General features: G+C 49.9%; 4 protein-coding genes across 4 annotated transcripts in view; all 4 read left to right on the top strand.

The window, feature by feature from the left end:
- Positions 1-17,276, top strand: part of LOC101531866 (glutathione S-transferase alpha I) — a 175,638-nt gene that overhangs the window by 33,552 nt on the left and 124,810 nt on the right. The gene's annotated exons all lie outside the window — the stretch shown is intronic.
- LOC101533070 (glutathione S-transferase A6-like) overlaps positions 1-17,276 on the top strand; it is a 56,849-nt gene that overhangs the window by 24,465 nt on the left and 15,108 nt on the right. The gene's annotated exons all lie outside the window — the stretch shown is intronic.
- LOC105942563 (A-kinase anchor protein 17A) lies at positions 5,943-10,471 on the top strand. Its single transcript, XM_058661051.1, has 4 exons — positions 5,943-7,143; positions 7,891-8,021; positions 8,826-9,051; positions 10,127-10,471. Exons 1-4 carry the CDS (start codon positions 5,971-5,973, stop codon positions 10,469-10,471), a joined length of 1,875 nt encoding a protein of 624 aa, XP_058517034.1. The 5' UTR covers positions 5,943-5,970.
- On the top strand, positions 11,174-15,063 carry ASMT (acetylserotonin O-methyltransferase). Its single transcript, XM_058661151.1, has 7 exons — positions 11,174-11,305; positions 11,801-11,972; positions 12,739-12,868; positions 13,295-13,419; positions 13,726-13,860; positions 13,965-14,087; positions 14,607-15,063. Exons 1-7 carry the CDS (start codon positions 11,174-11,176, stop codon positions 14,864-14,866), a joined length of 1,077 nt encoding a protein of 358 aa, XP_058517134.1. The 3' UTR covers positions 14,867-15,063.

Here is a 17,276-nt window from a genome sequence, read left to right on the forward strand (position 1 = left end):
AAAGTCTAATAAATGATAAGAAATTCTAATCAAGTAGAGAAAAGTCTAATAAGAAACTAATAAAGTATATGAAAGTCTAATACATTATAGAAAAGTCTCATAAACTAGAAGAAACTAATAAATTATAGAAAACTGATGAAGTCTAAGTCTAATAACCAATAGGTCAGTCTAGTACACTAATTACTCGCAGTCTCCACACTTGTGACCACTGGGGTGAAGGGAGCACGAGGATGTGGGGTCCTGTCCTGTGAGATCCTGCTTCCTGTCCTACTGCGCGCTGGGGTCTCCGTCCCTGTCCTACTGTGTGTTGGGGTGTCCGCCCTCGTCCTACTGTGTGTTGGGGTCTCCATCCCTGTCCTACTGCACATCCCTCAGGAGCGTTACACCTTTTCCTGTTTTTTAATTTAAATTTTTGAAATTAATCAGAATTTATTGTAGAGTCTGGGATTTGCCTCCCTCCAGGATCCAACCCGTGTTTGATTTTTTCCCCATAATTTATTTATTTTTTTAATGTATTTTTTAATCTTTATTTTTGAAATTTATAATTTCTTTTAAAAATATTTAATTTTTATTTTTAAAGTTTATCGTATAGCTCTGTAGGGTCGGCGACTCCCCTCCCCTCCAGTATCCACAGATCCATTTTTTTCCCATAATCTTTTTTCTATTTTTAATGTATTTTTAATTTTTATTTTGAAATATGATTTTTAAAAATGTATTTCTAGATTTTTATTTTTGGAATTAATCGTATAATTTGCCATAGAGTCTGGGATTCCCCCACCCCTGTATATCCCAATCACCTCAACTGATTTTTCCCACAATTCCTTTTTAATTTTTATTTTTGAAACTTATAATTCATTTTTTTCTTTTCTTTAATACATTTTTAATGTTTATTTTTGGAATTTATAATTTCTTTTTAAAATATATTTTTAAATTTTTATTTTTGAAATTGATGGTATACTTCTGTACAGTCTGGGATTCCCCTCCCCCTATTTCCACCCCCTGATGGATTTTTCCCATAATTTCTTTTTTTTCCTTTAATAAGTTTTAAAATTTTATTTATTTTTAATGTTAATTAATTAATTAGGAGGAATTATTATTATTATTATTATTATTATTATTAATTATATTGCATTATGTGACACAGTTTCATAGGCTCTGGGTTCCCCCAACCTCTCCCTGTGCCCTCCCTCCATGGTGGATTCCTCCACCTTGTTGCAATATTACAGTTCAAATTCAGTCAAGAGTCTTTGCAAACATATACCAAGCACAAAGTCCAGCATCTTATTGTCCAGATACATTCAGCGGTTTCTTGGGGAAACCATCTCGGGTCTGAAGGCAGAGCTGGCAGAATATCATCCCGATCAATTGGAAGCCCCAGCACAACATCAACAACAATTTACAACATTATGGAATTAATTGACATGGTATTGAGTAATCAATATGTTAGAACAATTTAAGTTCTTAACCACATCCTGTGACTACCTCATTGACATTTCAATTATTGTTTGTACACAGAACCAGCTGCTATACCCCTTTAAGTGGCTATAGGGTACTATTCAGCTGTCTCATATCTATTTTCATTTTAGTATTTAGCAGTTTATGGTGTTGAAGCATAATTTTGCTGAACTTGGCAGATTTCAGGATAGTCTAAACTGGCTTATAAATCTGACAAGACATATGTCAACAGTTGAGGTGCAGAACAGTTTTAGGAGGGGTGTGCAGAGAAATCTTCCATACCCTAGTGAGGATTAACTAATCTTTGTGTCCTATCTAGTAAGGTATATATGGATCCACGCTGACCATTTCCTGTTTGGTTCTAAGCTTTCCTTGTATTTCTCTGTCTATTCTAATTTTTTTTGGGGGGGGGGCCTCCGGAGTGACCCTGATGGTCATTGTAAGAAAGAGTGGGAACGCAAAGTTGGAACTCAGTAAGGACCAGAAGAAGCTCCTCTCCCTAGCCCCGAAGGAAGTTTGCTCTTCTTCTGTTTCTGCAGACCACTCAGGGCTCCTGGCTGTTGTTCCGATAACCTTGGATCCTGCAAGGAAGGATTTGGGCTTCTTCCATCCCATGTGGTAGATCCAAACGGTGCTGAGTGACCTCGGAGTTCTCGGCCTCTGAAGGCACCCCAATTCCCCGTGTTCTCCTTGGCTGTTGGGATGTAGTCCTTGGTGCCCGTACTGATAGTCCTTGGTGCCCGTACTGATAGTCCTTGGTGAGGATCTGGGAGTCTTCAGGGTTGGGATACAGGCCCTCCTGTCCACCTGGTCCACTCTGGGGTCCCCTGCTGCTCTGTGCATATGACCTCCTGTTAAGAGGTTGTCAGGATCGCTCTTGATTCTTTGGGGGGATAATCTTACACAGTTGATGAGGCAGCTGTGACGTCACACACCCCTTTGTCAACCCTGTAACCAGTCCCAATTGGGAAGAATTCCAGCAAGTTCTGTCCCCACTGCAGGTTTTCCCTGTGGGTTCCTGTGGAAAAAAAACGTTTATTTCTGCAAGTCATGAAAACAATCATCAAAGCATGACTCAGTCTGATGTCATGTCCGGGAACAGAGAGGAAAGAGGAGCCAACTGCATGAGTTCAAGACTCACTGAGGGCCCGGTGCTGTAGCCTGGCGGGATCCTGTATGGGCGGCGGTTCTAATCCCCAGGGCTCCAAGATTCCTCTCTGTGTCTCCTCCTCTCTCTGTACATCTGAATTGGCAATAAAAATAATAAGTAAATCTTAAAAAAAAGAGTTATTCAAATAGGGAATAAAGGACTTTATAATTAAATAATAATAAATTTAAAAAGTTATTGAAACACATTGAAACAGGCAATAAAGGCCTTTGCAATTGAAAAAATAATAATAAATCTTAAAAAAAGAGTTATTGAAGCAGGGAATATTATTTTAATTTCAATTTTTATTACATTATATATTTTATAATATTTTACATTTAATTGCAAAATTTTATGTAGTATGTATTTTATAAGTTATATTTTAATTTGCAATCAAAATGATTATAAATCAACCTTTAAAAATTTTTTTTGAAACAGAATAAACGACTTAGCAATTAAAAATATTGACAAATAAAAAATTTTTTAAAAGTTATTGAAATGGGGAATAAAGAACTTTGCAATAAAAAATAAATAAAAGTTACTGAAACACACTGAAACGGAATAAAAGTTTTTGCAATTAAAAAATAATAATGAATCTTAAAAAAGTTATTGAAACAGAGAATATTATTTTAATTTCAAAGTTTTATATTACATTATATATTTTATAATATATGAATTTGCAATTACAATAATAATAGTAAATAAATCTTTTTTTTTTAAGATTTATTCATTTTATTACAGCCAGATATACACAGAGGAGGAGAGACAGAGAGAAAGATCTTCCGTCCGATGATTCACTCCCCAAGTGAGCTGCAACAGGCCGATGCGCACCGATCAGAAGCCGGGAACCTGGAACCTCTTCCAGGTCTCCCACACGGGTGCAGTGTCCCAATGCATTGGGCCGTCCTTGACTGCTTTCCCAGGCCTAAAGCAGGGAGCTGGATGGGAAGTGGAGCTGCCAGGATTAGAAGCGGCGCCCATATGGGATTCCGGCGCGTTCAAGAAGAGGACTTTAGCCGCTAGGCCATGCAGCCAGGCCCAGTAAATAAATCTTTAAAAAAAATATTCTTAAAAAGTTATTGAAAGAGGGAATAAAGAAAGTTGCAAATTAAAAAATAAATGAATGTTAATATTGAAACAGATAAAAGGACTTTGCCATTTAAAAGAAAATAATAAATCTTAAAAAATAAATCTAGCACACTTACCAAAGACTGATGATGAATTATGAGTCCTGAAAAAGAGCCGTCTTATTGTAGGCATGTGTGCAAAAGCTGTTGGGGGTTGGGAGTTAGGGAGAATCCCAAATAAAATAAAATTTTAAAAATAATAAATATATACAATTTGTCAAAATAAATCAATAAAAAAAATATAACACACGTTTCAGGACGGCTGGGGTTGAGGACAGGTCTGTCCTTGATGGATGAGACAGAGAACTGACAACGTCCCCCTGTCGCCACGGAGACCCCCTGTCGCCACGGAGACCACAAACTATCCAGGTACTCACTGGCGCAGGAGGGCACCATGGCTCGGGATATGTTCTAGAACATTTTCTGTGTTTCCCGATTGTTCTAGAACATCCTCTGTGGTCTCTGATCTGTTCTAGAACGGAATTCCCTGTGGTCCTGTGCTCAGATCCTGAGATGAGCCGCTTCTTCCAGGGTGAGGAAAGATTATTATAGTAATTGTAATTATACAAATATTATAGTATTGTAAGTATTGTTATAGTAACTGATGAAATTATACAAATATGAATATCATATACACACTGTGTTAGAAGTATTATAATTATACAAATATAGCTATTATATAAATACTATAGTATTGTAAGTATTATTATAGTAACTATAATTATATAAGAATCAGTATTATGTAGATATTATGGTATTGTAAGTGTTATAGTAATTATTAAATATTATAAAAATATAATTACATTAGAAATATTTTTATTGTAATTAAAGTTATATAAACATGAATATAATATAGATAATTATAGTAATACTTGTGTCATTATAGTTTATCTTAGGCCCCAAGCACAGAGAATGTTCTAGAACAGATCATGTGACAATAGTGCGACAGGGATGCATCAGATGGAGAACAATAAAAATAAAATAAAAAATCTGGTTTTCGGTGAATGGAGAGTTTGAAGGTATTGCAGGTACCACTGAGAATGTTCTCGAACAGAAATAGTGATTCCATGATGGTGCCAGTCTCCACAGAGAATGTTCTGGAACAGAAATAGTGAATCTGTGTTGGCTGCAGGGACCAAAGAGAATTTAAAACTAAAATAAAGTTATGCAAAAAAATAAATCTTGAAAACTAAAATTAAAAAATAATTAAAAATGAGAGAAAATTTAAAAAGAAAAAATGAAAGAAAAAATATTTAAAATAAATAGATCTAAAAAATGGAAAAAAGAGAAGCCTGTCATGTGGCACCAGCCCAACCCCTCACCCCACAAAACAAGCTTGTCATGTGATGGGAACCCCAAAAGCCTGTCCCGCAACGGGGGAACATTCTGGTGGACACGGTTCAGTTCTTTCCGTTCAGACAGGAAGTCCATCCACCCCCCCCCCCAGGAAGTGAATGTTCCTACAGGAAGCCGGGTCCCCACAAGAAGTCTTAGTCCTGGAACAGGAAGCACCCCCAGCACAGCTGAGATGACTTTGGCTTTCCTGCCTAGACAGGAAGTGGAGGCAGAAAGCATTCCTCACTTAACAGGAAGCAGTCTGTCCCCTACAGGAAGCCGTGCTGTTCGCTACCCGTGTGCATTGTGGCCTGATGGGAAGGAGCCAACGGGAAGTAGGCGCTGCGCTAGGGACGCTGTCACTTCCTGTTTGCTCACTCACTTCCTCTCTTGCTTCCTGCAGGAGACGGATGACGACTGAACGTCCTGTGAGGATTCAGTGAATCACTTCCTGCTGCCCTCTGGGACGAGTAGGGGCGACCTCACATCCTGTTCCTGCTCGTCCTGGACTCTGCTCAGTTCCTGCCTGCTGCGTGTCATCAAGAGGGGCATCTTCACTTCTTGCATCATACACTGACTTCCTGCTGGACGTCTAGGACAGACTAGGGGCGATTACACTTTCTGCTCCTGCTCATCGACACCCTTCACCTCCTGCCATACTCCATAGTGACTTCCTGCCCATCACGACACACTTCGTGCCTGGGACTAAGTAGAGGCTTCTTCATGTCCTGCCATCCTTCACTGATTTCCTGTCTGTCATAACTTCCTTCCTTCAGTTCCTGTTCCTGCCCAGCAAGGACTGTGCTCAACTTCCTGCCTGCTGTGTCGTCACAAGGGACGCATTCTTTTCCTGCCTGACCCAGGGTGCCCTCACCTCACCTCCTGTTCCCCACACCATTGGTGGCCATGTCCGCGGGCAGCATCGTGCACGATGCGTCGGAGGCGGAGCCGCTCTGCCCGGCACAGGGCCTGTTCCTGCAGCGCGTGAGCCGTCTGAGCATCAGTGTGGCACTGCCTGCAGGGACAACGACGGGCGCGGGCCGCGGTGCCTCCACCTGGGAGGTCATGGAGCGGCTCAAGGCGCTGGCGCAGGCCCAGCCGCTCTCAGCCCTCCGCGTGGCGCGCAGCACACCCGAGCTGGTGCGCCTGGAGGCTGAGGTGGAGAACCGCGCGCTCGCCCGTGCCCTGCTGCACCGCCTGGACGGACAGACACTGCGCCTTGCCGGCTGTGCCCAGGCCCTGCGCGTGCGTGCCGACGAGTGTCCTCCCCGCCCGCTGCCCGCCATGCTTGAGGAAGGGGACGAGCTCCCGGACACGCTGCACCTGCAGGGCCTGCCCTGCCGCTGGTTCGCGCCCCGTCCAGGACGCCACGATTCTGGAGTGCACGTGGCAGGAAGGGACACAGCAACTGTTGGGGCCGCTGGGCCTGCACACACAGGAAGTGCAGACACAGGAAGTGATGCTGCCCTGACTGCACCTGGGTCGGACACTGTAGGAAGCGGATATGACAGTACAGGAAGTAGCTCTGCCCTTACAAAAAATGGGTCTGCCACTACAGGAGGTGGTACTGGCCTTACAGGAAGTGGGTCTGCCCCTTCAGGAAGTGCATCCAACAGCTCCCTAATCACCTGCAGTATCCCTGGAAGCGACCCAGCGTCCACGGGAACTCCTAGCAGCGCCGTGGGAAGTGACTGTACCATGACAGGAAACCGCGTTGCCCTCACAGGAAGTGACTGTGGCACGACAGCAAGCCGGGGTACCCCCATGGGAAGTGGCCCCAGCCGGCGCGAGACAAGGCCTGTGGATGAGCGGCCCAGCGAGGAGGTGCTGGCTCGCGTGTTCTCCTGCTTCGGGGAGGTGCGGCGTGTGGACATACCCATGCTGGACCCGTACCGCCAGGAGCCACCCCGTGCGGTGGGCGTGGCTGGTGTGGTGGGCGGGGCCAGCGGCCCACTCCACTTCGAGGCCTTCGTGCAGTACCGTGAGCATGCTGGCTTCCTGCGCGCCATGTCTGCCCTGCGTGGTGCCCGCCTGCTGTTCCGCGGGGAGGACGGCAAGGCTGTGGCCTGTCACTTCAAGGTGCGAGGGCCGGGGCCACAGAGAGGTTGGGGCAGGGAGACCACGCCCATGGGAAAGGAAGGGTTCGGCTGGCGAAGCAATGCCCACAGATGGGTAGGTTCGCCACTTCCTATGTGGGTGGAGGCGGCTTCCTGTTGTTCCTGAGGGTCTGGTAGAAGGAGAGTCACAACCTGTAGGGGAACTGTCATTTCCTGTAGGCGAATTGTTGCTTCCTGTAGGAGTATTCTCATTTTCTGTAAGGGAAATCTCACTCCCTGTAGGGGAACAGTTATTTTCTCTCAGGCAAATGTCTCTTCCTGTGGTCACCCTACTTTGTGACCCTGTGACCTCTCCACTGTGACCCTGACACTTTTCTCTGTTGATCACTGGGTGACCCCGTAACTCCTGCCTGCTGTGACCCCATCAGTGACCCTGTCACAATGACCCTGTTTAACCCTGTGACCGAGACCAGGTCACCCCACCTGCTTTCTCGCCACATGACCCTGTGATCCCCACACAGCCCTGGGACACTGTGACTCAGTCACTATAGCCGAATCCTCCCTGTGACCCCATGACCCTGCTCCGTTTCCAACAATGACTTTGTGATTTTTCACCGTGGCCCCACACGACCCCGTGACCTTGAGTGACACACCAGCTTGTTCCCCAAGACCCTGTGACCTTTTTGCCGTGACCCTGAGAAAACACAACCTCACCCTTTCTCCCCATAACCCTGTGACCCAGTTGTTGTGACCTGCGACCCCAACACAGGTGACCTCAGACGCGACCCAGCACCTGAGCGACGCATCCGTCCGTCGCCGGCAGCTAGAGCGGCAGAAGCTGCAGGAACTGGAGCGGCAGCGGGCAGCGCAGAAGAGGCGCGAGCTCGAGGAGGAGGAGCGGTGGGCAGGGCTACAGATGGGGTGGGGGTGAATAATGGGTGGGGCTATGACAGGGCGGGGCCTCAAGGGGTGGGCCTGGAGGGGCAGGGCTCCAGCCCACATCTGCTTTTCTTCTGGAAGCTTCCAGGACTTTCCAGTAATCAAACCTTCCTAGGTGATCAAGGGGTTGGTGACGTCACAGCTCCTCCCCAGTGACCCTGCGACCCTTTTTGGGTGTCATCCCCATGACCCCTGCTGGTGTGATGTCACCCTCTCTGTGTGAGGTCACCATGAACCCATGTGAACATATGACCCTCTATGTGATGTTACCCTTGCCCTTGACCCCTGGATGGGTGATGTCTGTCCCATGACACTGTGACCCTGTGACCTCTCTGTCAGCCTTCTGACCTCTGGAGCTGTGATGTCACCATGACCTTAAAATCCTGGCTATGTGATCTCTTGACTCATGGCTTGGATTCCCTGTGACCCTCACAGTGTGATGTCACTATGATCCCATGTGACCCCATGATCCTCTGTTATGTAACCATGACCCCTTGACCTGTGCAGGGTGACGTGCCTGTGACCCAGTGGCCCTCCCTGTGTGACCTCATGACCATCAATATGTGATGGCACCATGACTCCATGACCCTCTGTGTGATGTTTGACCCTGGCTGAGTGACATCCCTGTGACCCTTATTGTGTGACATCCCCATGACCTTGTGACCTGTGACTGGATGACATGCTCGTGACCCCATAATCCTCCTGGTGTGACCTTGTTACCCTCAGTGTGTGATGTCACCATGACCCCATGACCCCGTCTGGCAGGCGGCAGCGGGAGCAGCAGGCCCGGGCACGGCAGCGGCGTCGGGAGGAGAAGCGGCGTCGCCGCGAGGAGCGGGAGCGCGGTCGCGCTAGGCGTCGGGGTCGGCGGCGTCTGCGGCGTCTGCAGGCAGAGGAGCGGCGTGTGCGGCTGGAGGAGCGTCGGCTGCTGCTGGCGCAACGCAGCCTGCAGGCGCTGAGGCTTGTGGGGGCACTGCTGGGGCGAGCAGAGGTGAGTGCCTCCTGTACCAGCAGGACACTAGCTGTGTCGACTCTGGCGGCTTCCTGTTGTTGCTGAGTGTCTGGTGCAGCAAGAGTCACAACCTTTAGGGGAACTCTCACTTCCTCTCAGGGAAATGTCACTTCCTGTAGGGGAATAGTCACTTCCTGTTTGGCAACTCTCATTTCCTGTAGAGGAAATGTCTCCTCCTGTATGGGAAATGTTACTTCCTATTATGGAAATGTAACTTCCTCTAGAGGAACAGCCATTTTCTGTCAGGGAACTGTCACTTTCTTTAGGCAAACTGACACTTCTACTCCTGGAAAATGTCACTTTCTGTACTGGTACTGTCACTTCCTATAGGGATTCTCTCACTTCCTATAGGAGAATCCTCACTTCCTGTGCGGGAAGTATCACTTCCTGTTGGAGAACAGTCATTTCCAATAGCAGACTGTCACTTCCTTTCAGGGTGAAATGTCACTTTCATGAATGGGCTTCAGTGGCTTCCAGTAGGGGAATGCTCACTTCCAGTGAGGGAAAGTTTACGTGGTGACTGGAGGGAGTTTGCTCACTTCCTGTCAGGAAGCACTCCCTTCCTGTGCTTCACTTCCTTGTAACTGGTGGGATTTTCATCATTTCAGGGTGCGCTCACTTCCTGTATTGGGTCTCTTCTTGTCATGGACAGCTCACCTTCTGTGTGTCATGGGGGGCTTGATAATTTCCTGTTTGCTTGTGCTTGGGTCACTTCCTGTTGCTTTCTGCTGACCTCATGGGCCACTTCCTGGCTAGTGGGGGCTTTAACTGTTCATGTGGGGCTTGGTCACTTCCTGTCTGTGTATTGTGTGTGTTTGGTCACTTCCTGTAGGGGTTTAGTCTTTTCCTACTTGGATTTGCTATCTTCCTGTTGCGATTGGTGACTTCCTGTCTGTGCATGTTGGGGCTTCATCAGTTCCTGTAGGGGTTTGGTAACTTCCTGTTGGGTTTAGTTACTTCCTGTCGATGTCTGCCCTGTCTGTTGGGGCTTGGTAACTTCCTGTTGGGCCTTCCGACTTCCTGTGCACAAGCTTACCTGTGTCCATCCCCACAGGCATCCCGGGTATCACAGGAGGCGGGTCGGCGAAGGCTGCAGGAGGCGGAGCTTCGGCGCGTGGAGGCGGAGCAGGCACGTGCGCTTGGGCTGCAGCGCCAGGAGCGTGAACTGCGGCGCCGTCTGCTTGCCGCTCTGCTGGGTCCAGGTGGTGGGGCCGATGCAGCAGGCTCCACCCCGTTGCTGGACGTGCTGCGCCGGGTCAAGGCCAGACATGACCCTGCTGTGACCCCTGCAGTGACCCCCACTGCGATGTCAGCTATGACATCATCACCACTGCCCGAGAGACGAGGACGACGTCACCGATCGCGCAGCAGGTCCTGCGAAGGGCAGGGCCGGCGCTGAAGGCGTGACATCACTTCCTGTGGGCGCCTAATAAAGATGTGGGTTTTCCCAGTTTCTGTGAATTGTGTTATTTTTTCCCTGAGTCATGAAGATGCAAATGACAGGAGCCAGTGCCCACAAAGCGTCACAAATATGCAAATGAATGGCAGTTACCATGAATATGCACATTAGTAACGAAGCGTGGCTCATCAATACTTAAACACTTTCTGTCTTTACCATGTTAATTCGTTTTGATTTTGAATATTGCTTTTTGCATTGCTATGCAAATGAACAGTAGTGGGTTTTAGGAATATGCAAATGAATGTGTTCTTATGAATCTAAATGTGACAGGAACCAGTCCTTATGGAAATGCGAATCAGCTGTGAAGATAGATTCATTAATATGCAAATTACCTGTCGTAAATATAGTGCAGTAGCTCACTTTGAAACCGACTTCAAGTGAATATGCAAATTCACTCCTTGTGGGTATTAATGAACATGTAAATGAAGCAGGTATCATTCGGTACAGGAAGTGAGTCAGCGTTCTTGACAGGAAGTGACTCAGTGATGCTGACGTGCTCGCTACCTAATTAGGTCGATGGTGGATGTTCTAAAACAACCTGGGTTAATCTGGGTGATCCAGTCCTTTAAAGGCACAAGGTCTGCGGTTCCTCCCAGGTGGGAGTCGGTGAGAGCAACGGGCACAGGGGGAAACGGGGACACGATGGATGGCGAACACTGGGAGGTCCGTAGGGGGAACATGAAGGACGCATGCGGGGAGGATGACAACGTGCTGCCAGACGAGGCTGACCTGCAGCACCTGGAGAGGCTGGTGCTCGGCTTCATGGCATCGCAGGTGAGCGAGGTGACCCTGGGATGTCAGTACCTGTGGGGTTGTGACCCTGGGTTGTCTACTCCCTGGGGGTCGTGACCTCGGGACATTCATGAATATGCAACAGTCAGGTATGAACATGCGATGAGTCAAAAATATGTAAATGAGCAGGTGGATAATGGGTAAGTGCAGCTGTCTAGGATGATGAAGCTACAATTATGCTAATTTACATACCCTGGGGGGTGATGGGGAGGTCAGAGAGGAGGAGGACACATGTAACGTCATGGCTGTGTGATGATATCATCACCATGTGATGTTTTGTCTGCTCTGACATCATGTCTGTGATGTCATGTCCCATCACTTGCTGCCTATGATGTCATTTCTGATATCGATGCGTTATGTCATGCGAAAGACAGCAATGACGTCACAGGTGCTGTGGCCAACCATGATGGCATCACGGCATCACCTTGTGTCCTCATGCCTGCGATGACTACATCGCCATCCTCCTTCCGTCCCCAGGTGCTGTTTGCGGGCTGCGAGCTCGGCCTGTTCGACCTGCTGGCGGGCAGTGCACTGGGGGCGGGGCCTGTGTCGGGGCGGCTGGGACTGAGCGCGAGGGGGACACAGCAGCTGTTGGACGCACTGGTGGCGTTGAGGCTGCTGGGAGCCACTCCTGGCCCGGAGGGAGAAGGTGAGTGTGCACACAGCGCAGGAACCCACATGGGGGATGGACACAGACTGGGGGGCAGGAAGGGAGGCTGCTTCTACAGGAAGTGACTGAGACAGTACAGGAAATGTTTCATGTCCTGTAGGAACTGAGTTGTGTTTTACAGGAAGCATATCTGCCCCGACAAGAAGTCAGTTTGTTCCCACAGGAATTGAGTCTGCCCCTACAGGAAGTGGGTTAGCTATTAGATGAAGTGGCTCAGGTACTATAGGAAATGGGTTTGCCCCTACAGGAAGTATCTTTGCCTCACAGCAAATGGCTCTATTCCTACCAGTGGTTGGTCAGACACTATAGGAAGTGGGTCTTGTCATGTAGAAGTGGGACCTCCCCTACAGGAAATGGTTCTGCTCTTACAGGAAGTAAGGAAGTGTTTCAGTGCCAGTAGAAAGGGGGTCTGTACACAGGAAGTGTGACTGGGGGTCAGAAACAGGGAGAACCCTTTAGTACAAGAAACAAAAGTCTGTCTGCCCCAACAGGAAGTGTCTGTGGGAATAGGAAGTGGGCATGGCAAAAACAAATCTGGTCACAGGAATTGTGTCTTTCCTCCACCCAAAGGCTTTCTAGTAGCACAGGAAGTAGGTCTGCCCATACCGGAAATAGCTTTGCCCCCAGCAGAAGTAGGGCAGCTAACACAGGAAGCAGCTCTGTAGTGGGAGGATGGGCACGTGATGGTGGCTGAGGCACAGGAAGTGTCCTCACGCCTGATGTGGGCGGGGCCTCTGTGACGCAGTGACATACACGCTGACCCCGCTGACCCGTGCCTGCCTGACACGTGAAGGCTGTGCCTCCCAGCACCACCTGCTGCGCTATCTGGGGGGGACGACATACCGGTTATGGGCACACCTGGTGGAGGCCGTGAGGTGGGTGGGGCCTGGTGGGCAGGGCCTGGTGGGCGGGGCTAAGGGTCTAAGGGAGTCACTGCGAAGATGGATCCGGGAGAGGGACGGCGCCTAGCTGGGCGGGGATTTTGGGTAGCAGGGCTAGGTGTCCAGGGGGTGGAGTCTGTAACTGTGGGTGGGGCCCTATCATGACCCCACTATGACCCCTCCATGACATTGCAGGGAGGGCTGCCCCCAGTATGCTCGGGCATTTGGCGTCAGCAACAAGGAAGATGACCTGTTTGCTGCCATTTACAGGTGAGGTGGCCAGGCCTTTTCCCTTAGCCTCGCTCCTTGTTGAGAGGCACGCCCACAACAGCCAAGGAAATGACATCACAACCTCTTGGAACATGCCCCCTGATGTTAGCCCCCAGCTTGGAGACCACTCAGGCCCTGTCCTTCCTGCAGGTCAGATGACGAACGGCTGCGTTTCCTGTCGGGGCTGCAAGACACTTGGCGCGACCCCAGGCTGACACGGAAGCTGCTGACAGCCGAGGATATGGCTGCCTTCCCACGCGTGTGCGACCTTGGGGGTGAGACATACGGACAGGAAGTGACTGTGTCCTGACAGGAAGTAACTTCCCTGAGACTAAGTGACTGTTCCTTAACAGGAGGTAACCATTCCCCAATAGAAGTCTGTGTACCCACATAGTGCTGATCCTTGTCAGGAATGTATGTTCCATGACAGAAAGTCGTCCTGCCCCTACTGCCTGCCCAGGAAGTGCCCCTTCCTATAGAGCAAGTTCCCTTTCCCTTGACAGGGTCCTTTCCCTTCGAGGAAGTGCCCAATTCCCTAAAGGAAGTAACCCAGTCCTGACAGGAAGTCTGGCATCACCCAGGTGGCAGTGGCGAGCTGGCACGCGCGTGGGCATTGTTCTACCCAGCGAGCAAGGTGACAGTGCTGGAGACACCCCAGGTCGTGCGTGACGTGATGGACAAGTTCCCGCCCCACGAGCGCGTGTGCTTCATGCCAGGTGGGCGGGGCCTGACTCGGGCGTGAGCTCCTGGTCCAACCTCAAGGGCGGACTCAGTGTGAGGGGCGTGTTCTGACCGAGGCCTGCTCCCTGTAACGTGGCAGGCGATTTCTTCCGGGACCCGCTGCCTCCGGCAGACATGTTCATCCTCGCCCGCGTCCTGCATGACTGGGATGACGTGACGTGTACGCAGCTGCTGGGACGCGTGGGCGGGGCCTGCGGGCCAGGTGGGCGGGGCCTCTGTCTGTGTGGGTGGGTTCTGTGGAAGGAGTGGACTTTGACTTAGTTTCATAGAAGAAATAGGAAGTCACAGGATTTCCGTTAAACAGGCTGCTCTTCACAAAGGAAGTGATTATGCCCCTAGTGGCCGTACAGGAAGTGTTTGCAGAGAAACTGGAAATAGCTCAGAATGCACAAGAGGAGGATTGTTGAGGCCTACGCATTAAACAGGAAGTGCCCATTCCCTTAGTGGAAGTTGTCCTTTCCTCAGCAGAAGTGACTCATCTCCGACTGGAAGTCCATGTTCCCTGAGAGGAAGTCCCTATTCCACGTCAGGAAATGCCCAACTACTCAACAGGAAGTGCTCATTCTCCTATCAGAGGTCCCTTTTCCTTGACGGGAAGTGCAAAAGCCATGAGAGGAAGTGAACATACCGTCACCAATAGTGGACCCTGGGGAGCAGGAATCGCGTCCTCGTGACCGTCCTCCCCCTGCCACATGTATCTCACACTCTCCCATTCCGGCAGGCGGTGCCGTCCTGGTGGTCGAGGCGCTGCTGCCCGAGGATGATGATGTCGGCGATGACGTGGTCGAGGGGGCGTGGCCTGCACGATGGGCGTGGCCTGCCGTGCGCACGCGCCTGCTGTCGCTCAACATGTTGGTGCAGACGCACGGCACAGAGCGCTCGGCCGCCCAGTACCTCGCCCTGCTGGCCGCTGCCGGCTTTACCAGGGGTCGCGCGCATCGCACGGGCGGGGCCTATGATGTCATCGTGGCACGCAAGTGATGCGGGAGGGGCGGGGCCAGGGCCTGGATGCAGATGATGTATGTGATGCTTTATTTGCATGTTGTGTTCATGTCCTGGTCCACACGCTAATATAGTATTGAATATGTAGATGAGACGATAATGGTAGGCTTTATATGCAAACTGTGTCCAGATGATTGTCCCTATTTGTAGTGCAGGCTAATGAGGCCTTTGATATGTAGATGAGATGGAAATGAAGAGGTTAATGAGACATTTCATATGCAGATGCGATGGTAATGAAGAAGTTAATAGGCACATGGTGTGCCAGTGTGAAAGGAAGAATTGAAACAAGATGGATATATAGATTGTATGCTAATCCTGCTAATGCTTCATCTGTATTATGCTAAGGTGACCATTTACATCATCACCCACCACGTTTATGCTAATGCGAACGCTCCTGTTTGCATGTGACGCCACTGAGGAAAGGAAACTGCGACTTGTTTTTGTTTCTTTAATTCCAAACTCAGAAAACAAACTATAAGGGAAAATACAAAAAAACATAAAAAAGGAAAAAAAGGAGAAAAAAACCAGAAGCTGCAGGGGCTGCTGGGAAACCCTGTGCATGTGGGGCAGGGCAGGAAGATCCTGTATGCTAATGAGTAGGTGCAGGGCTGATGGGCACAAGAGGTTTGGCCTATGCTAATGAGGTCACGGAGTTCACAGTGCTCACCGTCAGAGGAGGAAGGGGCAGAGCCAAGGCTGCTGGGTTCCCTGGGGGCGTGGTTTTGTGTCTAGGGACAAGTCCTTCGTATGCCACGTCCGTTATGTGGTCAGTGACATCAGGGGCGAGGCTTGCAAGCCCCAGCTGAGGGCAGTGTGGGCGTGGTCTCTGCCATCAGTGGGTGGGGTCTCAGGAAAGGGGCGTGTCATAAGAAATGTGTGCTGTGACATCATGGGGCTGGGCCATGCTCTTCCACACGGTGATGTCACTATGAGGGGCGTGACCTGTACACAGGGACGGATCTGCCCCTAAGTGGAAGGGGCCTGCAGTAAAATGGAGTGATGTCACTGAGGGGCGTGGCCTTACTGAAGGATTGGCTACCTCCCAAAGTGGGCAGGACCGTGATTGGGTCAGGACCATGTCGTCAAGGGGCGGAGCCTAAAGTTCCACGGGCAGCTGCCACGGTGAGGGGCATGGCATCCTCAGGGGCGTGTCTGAACCTGCACAGGGAGGGGCCTGCATGTCCTCGCTGTGACATCATGGCGACGGGCCATGTCCCGTGACATCAGGGGGCGTGGTTGGTTGGCAGCCCAGTGAGCACGCTGAGGGGTTGGGTCATGAGGGCAAAGGTCTGGCGCACAGGCTGCACAAAGGCGACCGGAAGACATGTAGGTGGGCGAGGTGTCGAAGAAGGTGAGCACGTCCCTGTTCTAGCCGGGAGGACTCCGATCCGCGCCCCCTGCGCCCCCAGGAGCGTGATGCAGTGAGCTGATTTCCTGTGAGCATTGGAAGTCCATCTGCTTTGAATATCTCAAACCTGTGTATCTGTTACAGAAAATAGACATCTATGTTAGATTTCACTTCCTTCACACACTGAGTTAGCTTGCAGTTTGGCATCTCAGTGTACAGAGACATCACAGGCCAGTGTCTCCTGCTTACTTAATGTAACACGTCCCCTCTACCTCTCAACCTGCTTCTCTCTCTCAGTGGGAAAATGGCCCTGTGGGAGATCGCCCCTGGATCTCTGCCTGCCTAGCCCATTGTGGGAGGTCATCGGCCCACAGCATACCATGTCCCAGGGGAACCCCTGACAGGAGTCTTGGCTAGCTGAGACCCCAACATGGACTGTTCACTGTGCATGCAGCAGGAGTGATGGGCGGCACCCAAGTCTCTCTCTCTTCTCTGCCTCTTTAACAAACTGTACTAGGACTCCCTTGGCAAGCAAATGTAGGAGGTCAAATGTTAACATTTATCCTGCTTTTTAGCAGGTGACAGAGTTTGTGCTGCGACACAGCTTCTTGTGCTTCCTGACCTTTAACGTCGTTGGAGGGTCTGGAGAGATAGACATTACCTCCTAATGTGTCACAGTGTCAATACTGTTAGGACCACCCTTCTGCCTGCTCCCTTTTCCTGCCCTATATACGTTTGTGACTTCTTTCAAATAAATAGACATACCTCACCACCAGTTTGTCTCCAGTGTTTCTGTTGCAGAAGAATACTGTCACCTCACCCCCTGGTGGTCTCAGGGCCTGCTAGACAGAAGACCCCAGAGATCCCCCCATGGTTTACCTTTTCCTATTTCAGTTCCACTTTGTGGGAGATCATCCCTTGGGTCTTTGCCCGTACATGGCGGGCGTGGCTCTCAGCTCACCTGCCCATGACCCGAGGCACAGCTTCCAGCCCTGCATGTGGAAGGTGATCTCTGACATGACTGGAGGGTCTAGGGGAATA

The sequence above is a fragment of the Ochotona princeps genome, chromosome 1, assembly GCF_030435755.1.
Source record: "Ochotona princeps isolate mOchPri1 chromosome 1, mOchPri1.hap1, whole genome shotgun sequence".
In the NCBI taxonomy this organism is placed as follows: Eukaryota; Metazoa; Chordata; class Mammalia; order Lagomorpha; family Ochotonidae; genus Ochotona; species Ochotona princeps.

What these genes read in the sequence shown, in the direction of transcription:
- LOC105942563 (XM_058661051.1), top strand. Translation starts at nt 5,971, where the DNA reads ATGTCCGCGGGCAGCATCGTGCACGATGCGTCGGAGGCGGAGCCGCTC. An exon ending in CTGTGGCCTGTCACTTCAAG is followed by an intron (nt 7,144 to 7,890) that starts GTGCGAGGGCCG and finishes ACCCCAACACAG; the next exon opens with GTGACCTCAGACGCGACCCA. An exon ending in GAGCTCGAGGAGGAGGAGCG is followed by an intron (nt 8,022 to 8,825) that starts GTGGGCAGGGCT and finishes CCCGTCTGGCAG; the next exon opens with GCGGCAGCGGGAGCAGCAGG.
- ASMT (XM_058661151.1), top strand. Translation starts at nt 11,174, where the DNA reads ATGGATGGCGAACACTGGGAGGTCCGTAGGGGGAACATGAAGGACGCA. An exon ending in CACCTGGTGGAGGCCGTGAG is followed by an intron (nt 12,869 to 13,294) that starts GTGGGTGGGGCC and finishes TCCTTCCTGCAG; the next exon opens with GTCAGATGACGAACGGCTGC. An exon ending in GCGCGTGTGCTTCATGCCAG is followed by an intron (nt 13,861 to 13,964) that starts GTGGGCGGGGCC and finishes GTAACGTGGCAG; the next exon opens with GCGATTTCTTCCGGGACCCG.